The sequence below is a fragment of the Sinohyriopsis cumingii genome, chromosome 4, assembly GCF_028554795.1.
Source record: "Sinohyriopsis cumingii isolate HCF-2022 chromosome 4, ASM2855479v2, whole genome shotgun sequence".
Taxonomy (NCBI): domain Eukaryota; kingdom Metazoa; phylum Mollusca; class Bivalvia; order Unionida; family Unionidae; genus Sinohyriopsis; species Sinohyriopsis cumingii.
In genome coordinates, this window is record NC_142964.1 from 95,703,067 (window position 1) to 95,726,424 (window position 23,358).

Below are 23,358 nucleotides of genomic sequence, written 5' to 3' on the forward strand. Positions count from 1 at the left end.
ACGGCAAGACAAAAGATAGGAGTCAAAGATGTTAAAGTTCTGTAAAAGGTGTATTTAAGTGAACAAGTAAAATATTGTATGATCATGGTTGCCAAAATTTGATTCCTTGTCAGATTGCTGGTAAAACACATGATGTTGAGTATGGAAGTTACAATTAAAAAATGTAGGTAGTTGACCCTAGGGAGTCGCACCTTCTCCTGCCAAGTTATCCTCTTCCAGGAGGTCCAGTTTTGATCAGACATCATGGAGATGAAGTTGGATCTGGTCCTTTCCATAGCAAAGGAGGGTTACTGGTTTCACTTCCAGGACCCACCACTTCTTTCAAGGATCCCCATTTGGTTCCACTATTTTTAGCAGGTATTCCAAAAGGAAGAGGTGTACACCCATCTAAAGGAAGATTGCAGTAGAGAGGGTTACATATATGCAGAGTCTAGGATTTTATTCTGGGATTTCCTGGTTTTAAAAATGGGGGAAAGTTTTGACTCATTATCAGTCTTTCACCATGAAACAAGTTTCTTCTGTAAGAGCATTTCAAGATGAAGACATCCATCGCAGTCAGAAATGCCATAAGGTTGATTGATTGGAGAGTCTCTCTAGATCTTCTGGATTCCTGCCTTGGCATTCTGATATTCCTGTCCCACATGAAATACTGCAGTTTTCTTTGGAGATCTTTCAGTTTTGGGCTCTTCCATTGGCCCACATATCCATGTATAGATCCATTACCTGGGTGGTGGTTGTACTAGCTGCTCAACTGAGGTCTTTAGGGGTCCATATCATTCATTATTTCAATGGCAGGCTGATGTAAATGTCCTCCTTTGGAAGAGAGTGACTCTGGACTTAACCCCCAACGAGGTGAAGTTGGATCAGATCCTTTCTCATAACTTTGTTTACATGTCATTAAATTTTCTCACCTGCCAAGGGATAGTTCAGGTTCCTCCCAACAGGATCTCTCTGCCATTAAATAAGTGTATCAGCTGCATAAAACATTGCATCATCGCCATACATATACACGTGTGTAGACAATCATATTATCACAACTATACTGACAATAAATAAAAACATTAAGTTTCCGTTTTTGAAATACATTAGATGGCATAATATATGCTTAATTACCAGTAGATGCAGTCTTTGCAGCTCATAAAAGCTCAGTAGAAGTTTTGAGGGTAATGCAAGTGTCATTAGTGCTCATCTTTGTACTCACTAGAGACTAGATGGTATGGTTGTTCAATATTCCCTGCTGAATTTTGAGAGTGAAGCCTGATCAGTACTGGTCTATTCTTAATGACCATAATGTTAGGATTGTCAGAATTGTATCTGATACAGTTTGACCACTGATGCTTCTCTCTATAGAAAAATGAACATACAGCACAGTTGGGGCTGACCATTGCATTGGGGGAAGGGTGTGATGATATTTCAAGTTTGATGGTGGCTTTACTGGTAATGCAACAGGAAAAAATATCTCTGTCCAGTATAGGTATTAAGACTTTATCAGCACAAATCAACTGTGCAAACACAAGCATGTGCTTATTATTGTCTTTCAGTCAATCTATTTAACTCATTAACCCCTGGCGCCGTGTTTACGTGTCAGGAGGTAGTAGCCTACAGCCAAGCTCTGTAGCATCAAGGTCATGTATGATACACTAAAGTGGGTGGTAGTATAGAAAGATAGATAGATGTAGCTCTACAATGATACCCAATAATTTGGACGTTCTAGTTGCACTACAAAATACAGAGGGAAAAACCTAAAAAATTTTACCCAATTTTTTTCCACTAAAAATTTGCCTATGGTCAGAATTTCATTTTATGTCTGGATTTTAGACTTTTAGGCCTCAGATCTAAGGTAGACCAGTCTGAACTGCATACAGACAGGTGAACCTTTGCAATAAGTAGGTAAGATCGGCAAATCAGAATAAAGTGTGGTCTCAATTTGAAAATGATTGGTCCATTTAGCCTTAAAAAGGAGAAAAGAACTCCAACTTTTACCCTTCTGCTCATGCACAAGTGAAAACGATAATGAAAAACGATGTTTTTAACACAACTAGGCATTAGGTTAACAGGAAATCTCTTGGGAGTCGATGTATTAGGATGTATTCAGAAATAGCCCCCAAAATTTGTTTCCTACTCACATTTCAGGCGAAAATGGCGAAAACCTCTAGGGGTTAATGAGTTAATGGCTAAAATGACCTGAAAAATAAGGGTCAATTAATAGTATTTAAAAAGATTAAGATAACAAATAATAATAAAAGTGAATTAATCTTAATGTAAAATTCAGTGTGTCAAATATGTTTCAGGTGATGCTCCATATTGACTTAACATCAGTATGTTGTTTGGTTGTTTGCAGTATGTGCGAAGAATCATATGCTCTCGATTACTGCTGTGCCTCACAAAGCAAAACTCTGTCATCCAGGAGCTCTGAAATTTTATTTTTGCTGGGCTTTGCTTGCTGTGCTGATAGCTTATTACTTCCTGAATCACCTTTAAAATAGTAATCACGCTTGAACATTATTCTGACAGCCAAAATAATAATGCTTTGCATTTTATATATAGAGTAAAATCTGGCTTCAATGAAATGCTGCTATTCACAAACTTGCCAATATGAATACAAAAAATGGGTTAAACATTCTCATTTAAGGCATTGATGTGTAAAAAAAATTGTTCTTCAATACATCTCATTGATTTACTTAAACTAATTGGATTATTCTACTTCGTTAAATATATTAATGCAAGTTAGCACAATGGGCTACCACACAGTCGTCTTTAAAAGACTTAACACATCACCTTAGCAATTGTCATCCAGTTAAGTAATATGTGAAATGGTGGTTGTTTATACCTGACCTGTTTGCCTTTTAATTTCCTTTATGACAGTTTGCTGTGTAAGCTGCCATAAGGATAGTTTTACATGAGCTAAAAGCAGGGCCGTCTACCTTTTTATACATGCCAGAGGCATTTTGTTCAAGTGGGCTCTTTTCTTCATTTTTCAAACTGAAGATTGTGTTTTCTAAACACGACTGTGTTTCGAGTGGTTTTGGGAATGAAAAATTGTGTTTCTGGTGTGATGTCGTGTTATGACAGGTATGCTTAAGTTAAAGTTAAACTTGCGCATAACACATACCAGCATATATTTATATGCATTGAAGTAGCTAGAGGAGGTGGATAGGCCTTGTGGTATTAATTAAGACTTAAATTTTATCAGCTTAATATACTTATGGTAAAAAGATATGCTTGAAGATTCTTTGATTTTTGGTGGAATATTATTCTATATAATGCAGTAATAGAAGCAGTTACTAATGTTTTACATCATGTGTGCTTAAGCCAGCAGTTAATCAATCTCAGTTGTTTTTTCTTTGAATTGGGAACATTAAACAGTACATACTGAGTTGAAGATTAAATGATGATTCACTGAATGTGTATTGCCAGTAGATGATGCATAGGTCACATCACTAGTCAGTCTTTAGCTAAATTAGAGTATACAAGATGAGAGAGATGGGGATAAGTTGAGTGGGTATGTGATCCCTAATTGGGGTGCTCACCAGTTATGTACTTTTGAGAGACTGACGTATATAAGGTGAAGTTCTTCGCATTTAAAACATGCATGATGAAGAGGATGTTGGCATACCTCTATGATACATTAATGTAATGTGGATGATATTTCTTTGGATATTGTGCTTTTGGAAATTGCACATGATTTAAGCACACTGCTAACTAAAATGACTGCTCCCTTGTGCTAAAAAATCAGCCTGAATTAGTCTAAAGTACACTATCCATATCAGCTATTAAAATAGGGAAAATGAATTTTGCCAGACTAGACAATACCAGCTTCTGAAAATGCAATGAATGAATTACCAAACATATATAAAATGTAAAAAATGTTATCGGCTCTTTTTTATGCAATTTACCTTTGAAGTTCAGGAAGTGAAAATGACCAAGTAGAGCTAGCACTTTTTTGAAAGGTGCACATCTGGAGTAAGGCCAAGCTGTATACTCTAAAACCCATATTACACCCATCAATCAGTCATACATCAAAATAAGGGGAATTAAAGGTTCTTTGAATTATACCTAAGATATACAAGATCTTTTTTAAATAGCCAGTATAACCAGTGAGGAAAGCCAGGAAAATGCTTTCTCTTTAAAATTCTAACCCTGTGCAAGATACAAAACTGTAGAGCTCCACCAATGGTGCCCTTTGCTAATAAGTTAGAATTGTGCCAAAATATCCACCCCACCCTTATTAGTGCTGTTACTACTAAGAACTGTGTTATGTTGTGAAGCAGGGCAAAATGGCAAATGCATGTTTTGAATCCGCCATTAAACAAATGTGCATCCATTGCCACTCTGACTGGCAGAATCACCTCTTTATAATTTCAGTCAGTAGTCTTTCTCAGTCTTAATGGTTTTGGTGTATAAGCGTGCATATATGGCACTTCAGGTTCAGTGGCTACCATTTTCCCAATTAACCTGGCAAATCCCAAATGCAAAATGAAAGTCACCTTTGCAACAGTCGGTTGTCACTATGCAGTCTGTTAGTCTTTTTTCACGGTCACGTCAACAGAATTAGGGAAGAAGCCTATATAACATGTTGGGGAAAAAACCTACAGATTTTCTGGGTTAATAGTGAATCTTAGGTGTCTTCAAAAATTACAGTCTTGTACATTTCTGGCACTATAATTTTATGCTTTTAATATGCTACCATCAAAGTTCACAACATTGTAGATATATAAAACTTGGCTTAAATAACTTCATGAATACATAAGGGGTGAGAGGACAATCCATTCTAGTAAGGTGAAGTTCGCAGACTGTTATTCCAGCAAAGTCTTAACTATGGTCTGTGCAAAGCATTAATGGGAATAGTTTGGTTTAGTTTTGTGGGGTTTAATTATCACCATTTTCAACACATGACAACTAGAATACATGGTAGAGATAGAATGCAGGAAGAACCACCAACCCATGGAAAGCTGCTGACAGGCTTTCTCACATACCCATAACCCATACTGGTCAATCCAAGACTCACACTCACCCAGACATAGATGAGGTAGATGTGTGAGTCATCCATTAAGGTGAGTGCCTTATTCCACTGTGCCACCTAGGGCCCATGAATGGGAAAAACAGTAGTATAAATAAACATAGCTATGCCATCAGTTGTTCTTCATTAGATTGATGGCAAAATGTGAAGTTTTCATTTTTGAACAATGTTGGTCTGTGTGTCTTGAGTCTTGAAAATAAACCAGAGAGAAATTTTTATGTCAGTTTGGATACTTATTTGATAACTTTTGTAAAAGCAGCAGATCAGTTTTTTTAACTGGTTTTAATTGCCAATAAAATTATTTTTTGGTTGAAATGTTTAAGCCTGAAATGAGTTAAATTTAAGTTGCTTGTAAAGTCTTTAAAATCCAGGTGTTTGAAGTCAGTTTTGTCCAGTTCTAGAAAATGTTTTGCCTGTATTGAAATTGCCAGGAATGGTAATCACACTAGAAAGTCCTCATTTTGCTGGGAGGCATAAGAATGGAGGTACCACACATGGTGGCATTTTCTCATTGTCAAGATGAATGGCCCTATTCGGTCTGCTTTTTCTTCATCGTGGTACTTTTATGTTGTAGTGGTTGCCATGATTATTGGAGCCAAACTGAACTGATCCGCCTTTAAAAGGCTTGTTATCACAGCGTGATGTATATAGAGTTCTGGAAAAATCTCTTTGAATAAGACTTTCTGACACATTTTAGCCAAGTATTTAGGCCATATTAATAACTTAGCTGTGTTACTTGGTCATCTCTGAATACATTTATTTTGTCACTGGACTGTTACTTGAATGAAGTTTTGAGATAACTTATGTTCAGTTCAGTCTTTATAAAATCTTTCCTGAACTAACTGTGCAGGAACTTTTAATGAGAAAGCTGAAAGTCACATGCTAATGTATCAGATTTTGACTCTCTGGGGGCATCTTGTCCTTTTTGTGCATGAGAGATATCAGCATGCCATTTATAATCAGACAACCGAATATCCAGATTTACCTTCATCACTGCTAAATTCTTTCACTTCTTTGGCTGTAAGTACTGCTCTGATAACAGCTTCATCCAGTGGCCTAGTGGTTAGAGCGTCCGCCTCAGATGTGGAAGGTCGTGGGTTCGATTCCTTGCCGAGTCATACCAAAGTCTTACAAAATAGGTACTAACAGCTGCCTCGCTTGGTCCTCAGCATTAAGAGGTTAGTGTTAGGACTGGTCGGTTTGGTGTCAGGATAATGTGACTGGGTGGGACATCATGCTACATGTCTGAGGCATGATGCCCCACTGCTAGACATCACTATAAACTGCCACACTGCAAATATCGTTACGATATGACTGAAAAATTGTTAAAGCTACATTAAAAACCTAAATCACACTCACACTCATACACAGCTTCATCTTGTCAGCTAATACTGGCGTTTGTATGCCAAAAATTCATTACACTTGCCAGTTCATCAGAAATTGCATGTCCCATATGCTCATGGAGTTCATAGACCTGAACAGTTCTGCCACAAAATCTGCTGAAGAGCCTTCAGTAATTTCACTTGCATTACTTTCTACAATGAGGCCTTAAAATTCATCCCCTGATGTTGCAAGAGCAAGTGAGTGATCATCATTGTCAAGTAGGATTCCTTATCACAGTTACCAATTTCAGTCATTGAAAAGTCTGCTGCTCATGCCTGCTGTTTTGATATGCTTGCATAATGCTGTGTGCATTATGTTATGTTGTCCATCCATCCATTTGTTAGAATTTCATTTTTCTGCACAATAGTTGTCTACCATCTAATTACAAGACTTTTTTTGGATGGCTTGCACTTGGGGTAAGGAAGACCTCTATCATGTTTGCAGTCAGAATCTCAAAGATCAGTGTTGCTGTGATGGAGAGAAAAAAAGGTTTCCACACAATAACTCTAGTTGTCCATCATCCACAGTACCAGACTTTATGGATAGATTGCAGTTGTGGTGAGAACCTTATTGATTTTGGGTTAAAAGGTCGAAGATCAATGTCATTGTGAGTGACACAAGCATAACAAATCTTCCACAATCTACTGCTGCCAGAGTTTGTGGGCAACTTACACGTTTGATAAGGACCCTTTTAATTTTGAAGTCAAAGAATAAGCATGAAGGTCACTGACTGAAACAAAAAAATGGTATTTTTTGCACAAGAATTTAAATAAACTTCATAAAAGAGTATTAAATTTGGAGGGTCTACTACATGAGCGTACATTGTTTGTTTACAATAAAAAATAGTTCTAATGTGTTAATCTATTTTTAGATGTTTTGTGCAGTGTGAAGCAGTGTAGTATGATGTTACTGTTTAATGAAAAAAATGAGCTGCTAGTGTCTGTATGTGAGAATATTTGAACAATGACTAATTAATCTACACTCATCCTCAGGGTAGTGTACATGATGCATAAGGTATAATGCATGTTTATCAAATACAAGAAAGATAATATTTTCATATGTTCAACTAGCCTTTGGTATTTGCAACATTTATTCATAATCTAGTATGTAGCTTAAATTCCAAAATTTGTCATCAGGTACTGATGTTTTGTGCATTTTGTGGTTGCTACAGACCACTGACAATCCTTGCAGTGATGCTTTTTATATCTTTTCTTTGTTTAACCCACTTCCAATGTGCAGGGAGATTTTGATAACTATTTTAGTTGTTTTTATTTTTGCGGAGCCACAACAGAGGCATGTCTGTATGTCCAGGTTTGGCTTTGTTCAGGCACTGGTGAGGCATTCATGCTCTGTAAAACTGATATCTTGGTTGTTTTTCTTTTGACTTGGGTTTAAAGCTCACAGTACTTAATAATTAATTGTACATTAGAAACCTCTGACATATATGCTTATAAGTTGAGACCAACTGTAAACAACAATGACTACATAATGTGCTAGCAGATCAGGGTCTGTGTTGTTTCTTCTACTGATCACCACTAACAAACTGCATTGACACAAATGTACAGGCAGATTATGTGATGGCAGACCTTGGTCTGTGCAGTTTGCAGTTGGACTTGATTTTTAAGGGAACATACATAGTACTATTGTTTGAATTATTTGTCAATGTATTCCTTTTATTTCAGTTAGCTTGACATTGTTTTTCTTCTACTTTTCGTCCCGCTCATTTTTCATGTTCTAATAATTTTCCTCTGCAGGCTTAGTAAGATTGTTTCCCTTCCACGGACTTGACCTACTCAAGATGAACTGAGAAATGTGCTTAGTTCAGTTACCAATCTTTAAATGTGAAAATTCTTTGTGTCCTTTTTCAGGAACAAACCAGTATATACTAATGGCATCAACTCATGAAAATAAAGATAAAGATTTATAAAAAAAAGATCTGGTTTTCTTGTTAATGCTACTAGAAGATTACAAATTTAAACCAGTTGTGTGATATTTGAAGACTGGAGAACATTGCCTATATAGCATTTTGGTACAGTGGACATCACAAGGTTCTGGCCTGTTTGCAGGTGGAAGCTACATTAGTTTAATTTCCAGCAAAAAAAATGCTTTTATCTTATTTATCCACCCCTTTCTGTCATACTTCATAGTTGATACCACCCATTTCTTCGCTGACTCCATTATCAACAATCATTCCTCTGGTGGTAGTGCTCGCTGTGTCATCAATCAAGGATCTTGTAGATGATGTTGTGAGTGTCCCATCATTTTAATTTTATTGCATTTGAATGTTTTCTTGGATGTTGATAAGCTCAGAATGTCCATATGCATACTTTTACCCATATTTCTCTAATTATAAGACCATGCTCAAATATAAGCCTATCCCCTGAAAAGTTACTGCAGTTCCACAGGGTATAAAACTGCCAACTCAGTGGACTTGTGTAAATGATACAGTATCTGTAAAATATTTAATTGTACAGTTTTGATTTCCTTGAAATAAAATGTTAATCTTTTATGAGTTTTCTATGCTCTTCATCACCCAGCAACAATTTTACACATCCGTTCTGCTGGCACTATGATTCCACATATCTTATTATTGTCTATCCCAATGTTGCAAAGCTTGCAGAATCCCCAAATCCAGACCCTTCAATTCCTCCAGTATCATTATCATATTAGAAGTCTTCAGCATACAAAAATTGGTGATGGACATCATCACATAGAGATGGATTTAGGTATCATGGTGTAAAGCCCTTACCTGATAATACATCCACCTCTGTCTTTTTAACAGTTACTAGGCTTACCACTGGTCTTATCATTGGATAAATACTGTATTCAAGTCCATCTGTGAAATTATGTGTTAACTCACCTTTCTTGTTTTTTTTCCATGTGGTATATCTTGGATTGTTTTTTTCTTCTGTATTTGTTGTTTGCTTGCTTGCTTGCTTGTTGCTAGTACTACTTTACAGTCTAGCGCTAAACAGAAAGATACAAATACCTGTAGATGCTACTTTGTGTGAATTTGTTCATGGTAACAGAGCTCTTGGATTTTGATGTAGAAGTTAATATAGCCAACAAAGAAAGAGATGCACAAGATAATGATTGTCACTGTTTTGGCTTTAAAAAATGCATGGTATAAATCTCCTGTGTTCTAAATATCAAGGAATATCAGTCGGATCTGGGAGCAAGTATTGAAAAGGTAAATTGCAGGCTTGTCATTATATCATGACCAGAATGGATGTAAGGTCAAATATATTCAGAAGTGTCTGTGACCCTTTCTTTCTGGTCAAATAATACTGTGTGCATTTAGTTTTTGGACAGGTAAATATTCAGAATAATTGTGATTTCCCATTACTGTTAAATAAAGGACATGTTGCTGTATATACTGGTGTGTAAATTGAGTCCAACTACAAACTTCTTAATTCCATATTTAATGTAACATGTTGTGCTGGCACATCTGGGTCAGTGCTGTTTGTTAGGATTAATAAGTTGAATAAAGCAACATAGACCCTGATCTTCTGGTGTATTATGCAATTGCAGAAAAGGGTCTATGTTGATTGCAGTTTGGCACAACTTTAAAATTAGTATATATGGTAGTGTGAATTCTTGCATGTACTTTTGCATTAAAGTTCATAAAGTTTTAATCATTAAAACATTTTGTACTAGAACATAATTTTATTGTGAAAAGAGATTATAGTCTAATTTTTCTTGTCATATGTCATCTATTTTGTATCTTAATTGTATTTAATGATTGTGTCTCTTTATTTGCATCAGATTGTAATTTAACGTTTAGCCAAATAATAATGGTACAGTTCTCCCCCATTATAAGAATATTCTTGGGGACAATGAAAAGAAAAAGCATTTTTAGGGGATGCATTCATACATTGAAAGTGTGACATGAAAAATTTCAACAAAAATGCTTTGAAGCAGTTGGAAAATAGTTATTGTTAAACAGGTAACAAGAGATTAAATCTTTGTTTTGTTCCACAAACTTACCACCAGTTATAGCTGTTATTCAGTATATGAATTGCATATAGTTTCAACATTAAGTTTCGATAAAATATGTCCGAAGGTAGACATGAAATGTTTATTTATCAACTTCAGTAAATCCATTGAGAAAAATTGTCAAACTATTTTCCATCTTAAGTAGTCCTTGCTTACAGTGTGCTATTAGGAGATTCTCCTTGTAGGGGTGAAATTATTGATTAGTATATCTATACATTTTCCATATCAATACCCACATTGATTGAAGAGACGACGAATTGATACAAAATGATACCTTAACACGTTACTTAATTTTCAGCAGTTGTGGAAAATTACTAGTTGTATACCTTCATATTCTTTAAATTGAGAATTCATCTCAGACAGCTGTAGCAGGCACATGCTGTCATTTCTGTTTACAAATTGACACAAGGTGATTAATTCATGTGGTTTAAAATCTAACCCCCCAATTCCATACTAATTACTTTAACTTGTAAACCATCACTGATAACATACATCTTAAGGAAGACATTCCAGATTTGTTCCCAGAGTATGATTTAAGTACTTAAGTGATTATTTTAATAACCACTTTTACGTGAAGTTTCTTGAGCTTTTAGCATCTTGTATTCTTGAGTTGAATTTGAAGGCTATACTTCCAGTGAAGGCTATACTTCCAGTGTGTCATGCAGTGAAATATGTTACTTTCAGTTCTGATTGATAGTTTGTTCATGTCCAAGGTAAAGCAATAACCACCAATCAGAACCAACTGTAGCATATTCACTGCATGACACCAGAAGTATTGGCATCTAAACTCAATCCAAATAGATACAAAGCAACAGACAAACTTTACATAAAAAGTGGCTGTTAAATGATCTTTAAAGTACTTAAATCATACATAAGGAACAAGTTTTTGATGTCTCGTTTTTTGCTGATATATGTATCAGCAACTGAAAGTGCAGATGGGATTAAAACAACATTAACACAGAATCAGCAAGCGGAGCCAAACGATATAGCCCAAAAGGTTGAAAAAAATCATTGACACATAACAGGTAGTCTGTATCTTTTTTATCTTGTCAAGAATGAGAATGGCTTATGAATAGATCATATTGTAAGTCATTGTGTTTGTAATCTGCATACTGGAAATACAAATTGCATGTCAACACAGAAAATGGCACCACCCTATCATGGAATTACCTTTTTAAGATAAAATGACCACCATTGATCAACCCACAGATTGATTTTATATACCAGTTATCTGTTTGCAAGCTAGGTGTGAATCAGTCTGTAAACACTTCTTACTAGATGTGTTGTCTCAGTAAGACAAGAGTGAGTAAGACAAGTGTTTTCCCATATATACATGAAATATGCAATTTAAATCTTAATAAGTTTATACGTTTTGGTCTCATATTTATGAGACTTTTACAGCTTTATTGCATTTTGCATGTGGTTCATTTGAAATATTTTTCAAAAAGAAAAACACTGATTTTAAAAGAATAGATAAACTAGTTAAATTTTTTTTTATAAATTGGGGATTAAATCAGACTCCCACATTGAAAAGACACTAATTTTAACGGAATAGATACATAGATAAGAGGGGTGTGTGCATTTTTGGGGGTAATTCTGACATTAACTCAAACTCCCAATTTGAGATACTCTTCTTATATTATGATCATGAAGATCCATACAACTTAGATTTGAAACAGATATTGAAAAAATAGAGGATTTGAAAATCTTGGAAAGAGTTGAAGAATTTTATGATGCATTTTTGTATTCAGCAAGCTTTTTTTTCTTGACATCTAATGGACTTGAGTATGATATTTGTTATTAGTTTATCATACAACTGCATGCATTTGTTTATATTTGTTATTGGTTTGTCTTTTAACTGCATGCCTTTTGCATTGCTCAGTGATGTTATTTTATGACATAGCTGCAGTATATGAGAAATACATGTAATTTATATATTCTGCCCAGGATATTGTACAACTTGGAGTTTCATTTTGACGTTGAACTAGTTTTCAATCCCAGTCAATCAAAAGCCACATTTCAAATGTTCATCCCTTCTTGACTGGCAGACGTAATCCAGAAGCTCTTTCTTATGATCATCGAGACTGATGTCATTCTGCAAACAAATCAAAATATCACTTTATGATTAACTTTTATCCCAGCTTATTGTTTCTTTTGATGCCCCTGCTGATGCTATTCATTCATCAGTCTGTCCATCCACCCACCCACCCATCAGTCCATGCCAAGAGGCATGTTAGCAAGACATCACTCAACATTGACAAATAAAATTTAGAGGAATATTTGTATTCATATGTAGATAAATCTAATTAGATTCTCATGTTACACATGTTAAAATTGTTTACTTTTATTATATCCAAAAAAATCATGATTAAACAAGTGGTACTTGAGATAAACAAAGCAATTTAGTAGGCATGCTTCAATTTATAATATAGGGGTGAAAATTGAATTTTCATGTCACTAAAGTAATTTGTCCCATTCATAAAAAATATGAACTCTTAAGACGGTATTTTTGTTCAGCAGTGGGCAGTAGGGCACATGTGTTTTACACACATAAATTCTTTTATTTTGTTTTAATGGAAATTTGAGATCTTGTGGTCTTAATTTAATCCAGATGAGAAGAAGGCTTGTAATGGTACAACATGTATCCTGGGGCCACGAGTGGCAGAGTGGTCTAAAGCGTTCACCATTACAGATCACTGCCATCTCACCTCTGTCTGCGTGAGTTCGAGTCTCAGGCTTGGCTAATGTTGGTATGTGAGAAAGCCTGCCAGTAGCTTCTTGTGGGTTGGTGGTTCTTCCTGGGGTTTTCCAGGGTTCTTCCTCCACCAATTATACTGGCCGCCATGTATAGCCTATCTTGTGCTGAAAAATGGCGTTAAACCCTACAACAAGAACAACAACAACATGTATCCATTGGAATAGCATATTCAGAGCTTGTTGATGGAGTGCTACTTGTACATTTTCTCCATAGATTTGTTGTGACAGTGGCTAATATGTAGGGAAGGTTCAATAATTGTTCACATGTCATTTTGACCCTGTTAGTGTGGACACTTGATAACCACTATGACACTTTTCAGGCCAAAGGTGGTTTTGAGGAAAACTCCAATCTTCTGTTGAAGATATTTCATTTGGTATTGAGTATAGATGCAGATGTAGTCGGAGATTGTGCATACATGAATTGAAACTTAATATTTTCTGAGGACAGTGCTGCTGTAGAATATATAATCCCATATGACACAACTATGAGAATTAATGAGTTTTCAAGGACTGAGAAATGTTAGACAAAATCAATTGGTCATAAAGACACTTACTGTTTTAATACACATGGCAGTCTGCTAGTGAACACACAATAGAATGTATATACTTGCTTATAAGTCAAATCCATTGGCAAACAGTATAGACCCTGCGCTGCTTTCACATAATTTGGTGGCAGATGATGAGGGTCTGTGTTGTTTGTTCAACTAATTATTATATACAAACTGCATAGACCCAGGTCTGTCAGTGCATTTTGCAGTGGCAGATCTAAATCTTTGCAGTTTGCACTTGGTCTTGAGCTGTGATTTAATGGGTGGATTTTGGTGACATCACCAAATCTAAATATTCCTTATCTATTTGATCATTTGTGCATCAGTATTGCATATAAATCACAAAAATAGCCATTCCTTTACAATTTCTAAGAAATTTCCTGAAACATTGTTAATAGGTGAATTTTGGTGACAAACCAAACCTGATATTCCTTATCTATTTGATCATTTGTGCCTCAATATTGCACATAAATTACAAAAATAGCCATTCCTTGACAATTTACAAGAAATTTCCAAAAACATTGTTAGTAGGTGAATTTTGGTGACATCACCAAATCTGATATTTCTTATCTGTTTGATCTTATTTATTTCATCATTTGTGCATCAGTATTGCACATAAATTACAAAAATAGCCATTCCTTGACAATTTCTAAGAAATTTCCAAAATCACTAAAATCAGTGTTTTTATGGGCAATGCCAGACTAGTACCTGTTATTGAAATCACTGTTATATAGGTATTGTCAGACTTGTGCTTCTTACTGAAATCACTGTTTTATAGGTATTGTCAGACTAGTGCCTGTTATTGAAATCACTGTTATATAGGTATTGTCAGACTAGTGCTTCTTATATCAGTTATATAGGTATTGTCAGACTAGTGCTTCTTACTGAAATCACTGTTATATGGGTATTTTCAGACTAGTGCCTGTTATTGAAATCACTGTTATATAGGTATTTTCAGACTAGTGCTTCTTACTGAAATCACTGTTTTATAGGTATTGTCAGACTAGTGCCTGTTATTGAAATCACTGTTATATGGGTATTTTCAGACTAGTGCCTGTTATTGAAATCACTGTTATATAGGTATTTTCAGACTAGTGCTTCTTATATCAGTTATATAGGTATTGTCAGACTAGTGCTTCTTACTGAAATCACTGTTATATAGGTATTTTCAGACTAGTGCCTGTTATTGAAATCATTTTTATAGGTATTGTCAGACTAGGACCTGTTATTGAAATCACTGTTATATAGGTATTGTCAGACTAGTGCTTCTTATATAGTTATTTAGGTATTGTCAGACTAGTGCTTCTTACTGAAATCACTGTTTTATAGGTATTGTCAGATTAGTGCCTGTTATTGAAATCACTTTTACAGGTATTTTCAGATTTGTACCTGTTGTTGAAATCACTGTTATATAGGTCAGACTAGTGCATATTACTAAAATAACTATTTTATAGGTATTGTCAGACTAGTGTCTATTACTGGAATTACTGTTTTATAGTTATTGTCAGACTTTTATCTATTACTGGAATTACTGTTTTATGGGCAGTGTCTGACTAATATCTATTATTGAAATCACTGTTTTGTAGGTATTTTCAGAAAAGTGCCAATTATTTAAATCACTGTTTTATGGCCGTTGTCAGACTAATACCAATTACTGAATCAGTTTTACAAGCATTTTACCTTTTTAGATGCCACAAAATATTGAACTTTATGGTCATAATTGTTCATTTTCTAAGCAGAAGTAGTTTTACTTTCTCCTCAATAAAATCGCTAATGGTATTTTTAAAAAAATCAATTATGAGAATATTGAAGTTTGAGTGAGAATATATTGTGGAGAGTTATTTATAAGTTTCTTTGTTAAGTTCAATAAAGTCTTCAAATGTCAAGTACAGACAGTGTACAAAAATAAGATTGGTAATTGGGAAAAGTACCTAGAGAGGATGCAAGAGTGATGTAATAAAGTTATAACTGAAGTTAATGTGCATGAAATGTGAGAAAAAGAAGGAACTTTGTTTCTTGCATAGAATTTTTTGTTACATAGTTTGTTTTCAAAGGTATTTTTGTATACATTTTAAATATATTATTTTGTCTATGAAGTCATGGCACTGTTTGGTATAGGACAGAAAAGTTTTATAATCACTGAAAGAGGAGTATGATAGATAAAAGATACAAATCTGTATCCACAATATATATATATATATATATATATATATATATATATATATATATATATATATATATATATATATATATATATAAATTTCTTGACCAATGGAACTGAAAGTTTTAAATTATATTTATTATTTGTTGAAGACTGACAAAAATATTGATACAAAAGTATTGTGTGATATAAAAATGTAAAAATGTATGATCCTGATAATTTTCCTGGTTTTGAACTATTTTATTTATTAAAATAATTCCTAATTTTGAAATTTGACATAAAATTTTACAATGTTAAAAACTTGGTACAATAATTGTACAAAGGGGCATAATTCAAAATAGGTTTCAAATGGAGCATCTGTTGAAGGAAAAATTGAATTTACCATTAGGATGCTGTCAGGTATGTATGAAAAGTTCTGAGTATAAGATTATTTAATATTTTTATTGTTAAATTGATAATATTGAATAATTTATACATATTTAAAGGGAAAGATTAAGAAGAACTTGTATCTATCTAAACTGCATCCATTGCCAACCTCAGTTCACTTGATGCATTGCTGTGCTTGCTCAGCAGTTCGTATTTGGCAATGAAAGCTGAAGGGAATCCAGTTGTTTTACACTCTGGGGATGAGTTATTCTATATCTGTAGGCTGTTCTATTCAAGTTACAGGTGTATGATGGGTATGGTATTAGTTATGACATTGTATCATTTTGTGTAAGGATTAGGAAGACAGTCCAGCAAAGTAAGTACTCTTCTACTTAAAAAATAAGAACATCCCCAAAATGCTCTACCGAGTCATATTGTTTGTTAAATTGTGTTTGCAGCAGGAGCATTTGAAATAAACCCACCTGAAATGACCCAGTGCACTTGGAAAATATATATATATATATATATATATATATATATATATATATATATATATATATATATATATATATATATATATATATATATATATATAACACACACACACACTCTTCTTCCACACATCAAACATGTATAAAATTTTTGGAAATGCATTGGGTCATTTTTGTCAAAGAAAAATTATGTAGGAAATAAACATGACAAAGCATTTATTATGTAGCAATTTAAAGAGTCTGGTCATTCTGTCAAGGATGATGACACCACTGGAAAACAAACACAAAAATGCAAACAAAATGTTACATATATTTTTGTTACTGTTAATTCAGTCTAATATTAATATATCCCCATAATGTGTAGAAAAATATACATTTTGCACTATTTATATTGTGGCCAGTTTTTGGTGTTCCAGTTTGGCAAGATGACTTTGTTTAAAACTTGCCTGCAGGTGACCCATACCATCTATATCAAGCTTGCAATTTTCAATAAGTTATGAGATGTATCATTTAACATTAAAACCATCTTTATAAAATGGAAATTGTTAAGTCAAATTAAGACTAAAAAATATCAGTGTAAAATCTCTCCTAACTGTTGTATTTGAAATAAGAAGTATTTACACAGTTAAAAATGTAATAAATGGATTAAATTGTTTATTTTTTACATATTTTTTTTCTTAGAGACGACACGTTAGTGATGCTCAGGTCAATAATCGGGAGTCAAGTGTACTACGCAATGGAAAGCTGGTGCAAGAGAGGTGGCACAAGGTTATCGTTGGAGATATTATCAAGATGGAGAACAATCAATTTGTTGCTGTATGTTGAACTTTATCTTAAATTTTAGAACATGAAGGTAAAGTATTTGCTTAGGACAGTGAGGTATTTTCGTTTGCATGTTTATCATGAATCACTAGGGAGCATGGAAAAGATGTCACAAACATTCCACTACAAGCAGAAGAAACTATAGTGGCTTCACTCTATAACATACTTCAGCATTGTGTAGTCCCTCATATAACACAGATCGTGATTTGTTCAATTTTCTGGATTATAATTGTTTTAATATTGAACTAACCTCCACGACAAGGTTTGAGGTACTTAGTTACAATGAAAATTAGAAAGGGGTATCTGGGTGTACTTTCTTAGCACAGGTACAGGGGGCAGCATCAGTGCCAGATTAAACCCTGTGGAGGCCCTTAGGCAGTCAAAGTCTTGGGACCCCCCTCGCAAATTATCTCCTAATATGTTTTTAATTTTACCAACCAACAATTTTAATAAACCGATTTTATCACAAAAACAAATATTAACAATTTTTAATGTTATTAAACAAATTAACATTTTATGTTATTAGACAAAAATTATTAAATATTATTAAACAATATTTCTTTTTTTCTATCTTTTGGAAACAGTTTAAGAAAGCTTGATTGTAATTTTCTCTTAAGATAAAATCAGTATTATTTTGATCCATTGTTGCTGGGCCCCTAAAAGGCATGGGGCCCATAGGCTGTTGCCTATTCTGCTTATTTGGTAATCCGGCACTGGGCAGCATCCCTGTTGGGGGACTGAGGGGGACTTGATGAAGATTATTTTTGGCAAGTTTTCCCCAATTAAAAGCTTCGTGTTTTCATTATTTGATTGTATATTAAATAAAGGCTAGTAGAAAGTGTTTGCATTTCTTTAATTCTTATCAGTCACTTCTCAGTCATTTTGTTTGACCTTCAGGATGCCAGAAAGATCGTAATTGTTCTTATGGTCACAGTTGTATCAGTGCTGTTCCATTTAAAACCTAATGATGACAGTTTTTAAAAATTATATGACAGTGTACTTGGAATACTCAGATAGTTTATATGACAATGATACACATTGATGCAATTTATAATTTTGTGACAGCCCCCACAAAGAAAGTGCCTTCCTAGAACATGCACTGCCACTTGCATAATACAAGAGCAGTTATAGGACATGGTCAATCCTAGACTATATTTTGAGGCCCCAAATTCACAAAGCATCTCGGCTTGAATGCACACTATTATGTATACCTATATTATGTACATTATCACTCATAATGATAGTTTGTAAGGGTTATTTGGTTAACAATATTTCAAATACTAAATTTCTTATCAATAGGAGGTTTGCACTGTAAGATTAATCATATATCAAGTTCATCAATTAATTCATAAAGTTCCAAGGTTGAGATATACTATAGTTCAGGTAAACATCACATGATCTAATTTCAGGACATGAGTTCTGAAAGGGCAGACTAACCAAATTTTTAATTAGCTAGTGTAAACCATGTGACCTTGTCTACTTGTAAAGTGATTTCAAAGTGCCAAAATGATTCGTTCAAAGACTTGTATATTAGCATTCTATATAATAGAAATTCATAGAATTAGGAATTCTTATTAGTACTGTCAGTCTTGGAAGAGTTACATTGAGAGGATTGATTCATTTATTTATTTTAATCATTTGTTGGAATTACAGTGCTCTAATGATTATTTAAAGGCTATTTCGATATAAGTTGTACAGAATTACTGTGAATTCATTTAAAGACATTTTTGGATTATAACATAATGAATCTTCTGTATTGTTAATAGATCATTATAATACAGACTGTGTTGTGGAATACCTTTGGTACTTGTTTGTGATTGCTTGAAACATTTGGAATTGATAAAACATTTAGGACTTTAGGAATTTGGTTACCATAATGTAAGTTATTTTTAATTCTTTTACTTTGTATTTTAGGGAAGTAAATTATATTTCCAGTTCTACAAAACTTGGTTTTGCTCATTCTTGTTACTTATTTTAAGACCATAGAGTCATAACAACACTCAAACTCCAATTTCTTTTGTCATATGTAATATATTTGTGACATTGTCATCAAACAAACTCTACACATTTAACAAATATTTATGAATATTTTGACATTTTGAAGTTGCAAGTATTGTATATGCACACTTATAGGTCAAGTTTAACTACAAACAACATAGACCCTGATCTGCCATGTCATAATGTATCAGCAGATCAGGGTCTGTGTTGTTTGTTCTACTGATTACTTTTAACAAGCTGTATAGATGCTGATCTGCTAGTGCATCTGATGATATATTTGGGTCTATGCAGTTTGTAGTTCCTGACTTATGTGCAAGTATAGATTTTAATTTCATTTTTGTGATCTGTATTATCAAAATTTAAGTTTTTGTACACAAGGCGAGTTTCATGAACATAGGGCAAGGTATTAACATTAATTCCATACTCAAGTAAAATGTTCAGATATTGATTTACTTCTCTGAATATGACATTATATTTAGGTCTTTTTAAAAAAATGTTAGACTAAATTGTTATATTTTCAGACAAAAATTGAAACAGGAGTTTAAACAGTAATTATTTTTTCCCTTAATAAACATCTTGCTGAATACCATTTAATAACATCAGAATTGTCCCATATATCTTCATTGGATAACCTGGTGAATAGCATTTAATAATGTCTGAATTGTCCCATATATCATGAACATCCTTTTAATAATGTCTGAATTGTCCCAATTGTCATTAATAGACATCTTGGTGAATACTATTTAATAACATCAGAATTGTCCCATATATCTTCATTGGGTAACCTGGTGAATAGCATTTAATAATGTCTGAATTGTCCCATATATCATGAACATCCTTTTAATAATGTCTGAATTGTCCCAATTGTCATTAATAGACATCTTGGTGAATACTATTTAATAACATGAGAATTGTCCCATATATCTTCATTGGATAACCTGGTGAATAGCAGTTAATAATGTCAGAATTGTCCCATATATCATGAACATCCTTTTAATAATGTCTGAATTGTCCCAGTTGTCATTAATAGTCATCTTGGTGAATACTATTTCGTAATGTCATTTAGTAATGTCTTCATTGTCCTATATATCATTAATAGACATCTGGGTGAATACCATTTAGTAATTTCCAAAGTGTCCCATGTATCATTAATAGACAGAATACCATTTAATAATCTCATTTATTAATGTCAGAATTGTCCCATATATCATTAATAGACATCTTGGTGAATACCATTTAATAATGTATGAATTGTCCCATATATTATTAATAGACATGTTGGTGAATACCATTGAATAATGTATGAATTGTCCCATATATTATTAATAGACATGTTGGTGAATACCATTTATTAATGTCTGAATTGTCCCATATATTATTAATAGACATGTTGGTGAATACCATTGGATAATGTATGAATTGTCCCATATATTATTAATAGACATGTTGGTGAATACCATTGGATAATGTCTGAGTTGTCCCATATATTATTAATAGACATGTTGGTGAATACCATTGAATAATGTATGAATTGTCCCATATATTATTAATAGACATGTTGGTGAATACCATTTAATAATGTCTGAATTGTCCCATATATTATTAATAGACATGTTGGTGAATACCATTGAATAATGTATGAATTGTCCCATATATTATTAATAGACATGTTGGTGAATACCATTGGATAATGTCTGAATTGTCCCATATATTATTAATAGACATGTTGGTGAATACCATTGAATAATGTCTGAATTGTCCCATATATCATGAAGATAATTTGGAGCTGATATATATCAATCAATCAAGTTTCCTCCAAGTTCACTCTGAATTCAGTTTTATATTGTATTTGCTGCCTAACTTAAATTCCTTGCATTTCTACAGAAATAAAATATCTGCCCCTATAATCCCCAATTTATTATCACTAAATGATTTAAGATAATATCTAATCTTTCTCTTTTGATCCCACAATATGAAAAAAAAAATAAAGACTTCATTATCACATACACTAGCCACATGCATACATAAGGTATAGGTCAAGTGCAGAGCATTACTGTATAATTAAATGCAGGCAGTATTTTAAGCTCTTTATCAATCCTTACCCATAATGAACTCATAACTGTCAATCCTTTCCTGTAATGAACTCTGAACGTGCATTCCTTACCTTTAATTTACTCAGAACTATCCATCCTTACCAGTAATTTACTCAGAACTGTCAATTCTAACCTGTAAGTTACTCAGAAAAGCAATCCAGATTTTGTTGTAAAATGTCCTATTTACCCTGTTTCTTTCAAAATGTCTTTATTCACATGATTTCTGCATGTTGGAGGATGCAAAATACATCTTGGAGTCCATGTCAATGAAGTATTTACATTCTGCTTGTATTATAAATTTCCCTGTATAGCTTCCAAATGACATAATATGGTCAATGTCATTTAAGCAGTCACAAAAGTTCTTGATTTGCCAGTTAACACTTTTCTCCTTCGAATACATTTCCCCATCAGATTAACTTTAGGAATATAAGCACTACTTCCTCCTGAACTCATCCCTCCCAAAGACAAAATTAGTCTTTATTCAGTACATGTAATATATAGAGTGCAAGAACTCTTGATCATTACCTCCCTTGCCACCTACAGGTGTTATCCATTGAAACTTTCAGTGTATGAACTGACAAACATCATTCACTTGGCCTCCCGAAACCAAATGGATATTTGCGCTATTATCTTAAGATCCTTTGAGAATTTTGTTACTTTTGGATGTGTTAAGGATTAGTCTACATGTAGTATACATTATTTTTAAAGATTTTGACCACAGTTATATGAATCATTTCCCTTATGCAGGATTAGTTTCTGCATTCTCTGACATGGCTCTATATGGCTTCATTGTATTAAAACATGTTGAAGTTCATGTTTGTGCACACTATTTATTTATCAGTCCTAGTAAAGCAGGTGTCTCTGACATTTTTAACCCAGTTAACTATAAGATTTGTTAACATTGGCATGATTTAGAACAGCAATTCAACATAAGCTCTACTGAGCTTTTTACCATTGTATTAAAAGAAGAAATAAAAACCCCAACTAAATCTGATTTTGGGATTTTAATTTTGAAGGTATTTATGACAGATGAATGTATGCATTTCTTTTTTGTTTTCTCTTTCTTTCTTTATCGTTTCAGAATCAACCATGGCAACTAAGTATATTAAATGAAGAATGCAAGCCAGTGAGAAATTTCATGACTTGTGTTTGACATATACAAAGTGTACATCATTGGCTACATGCAGCATAAGTGCAAGTTGGTTGGAGAAGACATAGTTGACAGTGCATAGGAAAACTGCAAGAAACAAGGAATGATGTGGAAATCAATGGATCAAGAGAGTACTGATGTTTTGAACATGCAAATTCAAAGAACTGAGACTACTGATGTATTTTGCCACACTTTTTGGGGACACTGTTTCATACTGAGAATTTTTGTACTTTGAGGTAGTTTCCATCCAGTTCTAGGCAGCCCAGATGGCATAAATGACCCGCACATGTCCAGGCATGGCCATTGGGCCTGTAACTCTGGGTTTATGGGGTTTATACTGACATGAATGAGCCATGCCATCTAGCTGCACCTCAGTTTTGATGCCATCTCTGCTGCCGACCATACCATCCTGTTGTCTGACTCTCAGTTCATACAGCCTAGCTCTTCGTTACGGATCACTGCCATCTCACCTCTGTCTGCAGCGGTTCGAGTCTAAGATTCAGCTAATGTGGGCATGTGAGAAAGCTTGCCAGTAGCTTCTCGTGGGTCAGTGGTTCTTTCTGGGGTTTTCCG

The 23,358-nt window shown here is 33.9% G+C and overlaps 1 protein-coding gene across 8 annotated transcripts in view; it reads left to right on the forward strand.

Moving 5' to 3' along the window:
* The window catches only part of LOC149801712 (phospholipid-transporting ATPase ID-like), a 246,481-nt gene that overhangs the window by 145,847 nt on the left and 77,276 nt on the right, over positions 1 to 23,358 (forward strand). For 7 of the 8 annotated variants that reach the window (XM_089955994.1, XM_089955993.1, XM_089955997.1 and 4 more), the window contains exon 7: positions 17,404 to 17,538. In XM_089955994.1, coding sequence (XP_089812120.1) covers positions 17,404 to 17,538 — 135 coding nt within the window. Of the gene's footprint in view, positions 1 to 8,550; positions 8,650 to 17,403; positions 17,539 to 23,358 lie in introns of all 8 variants that reach the window. The other variant, XM_089955999.1, reaches the window with a different exon arrangement.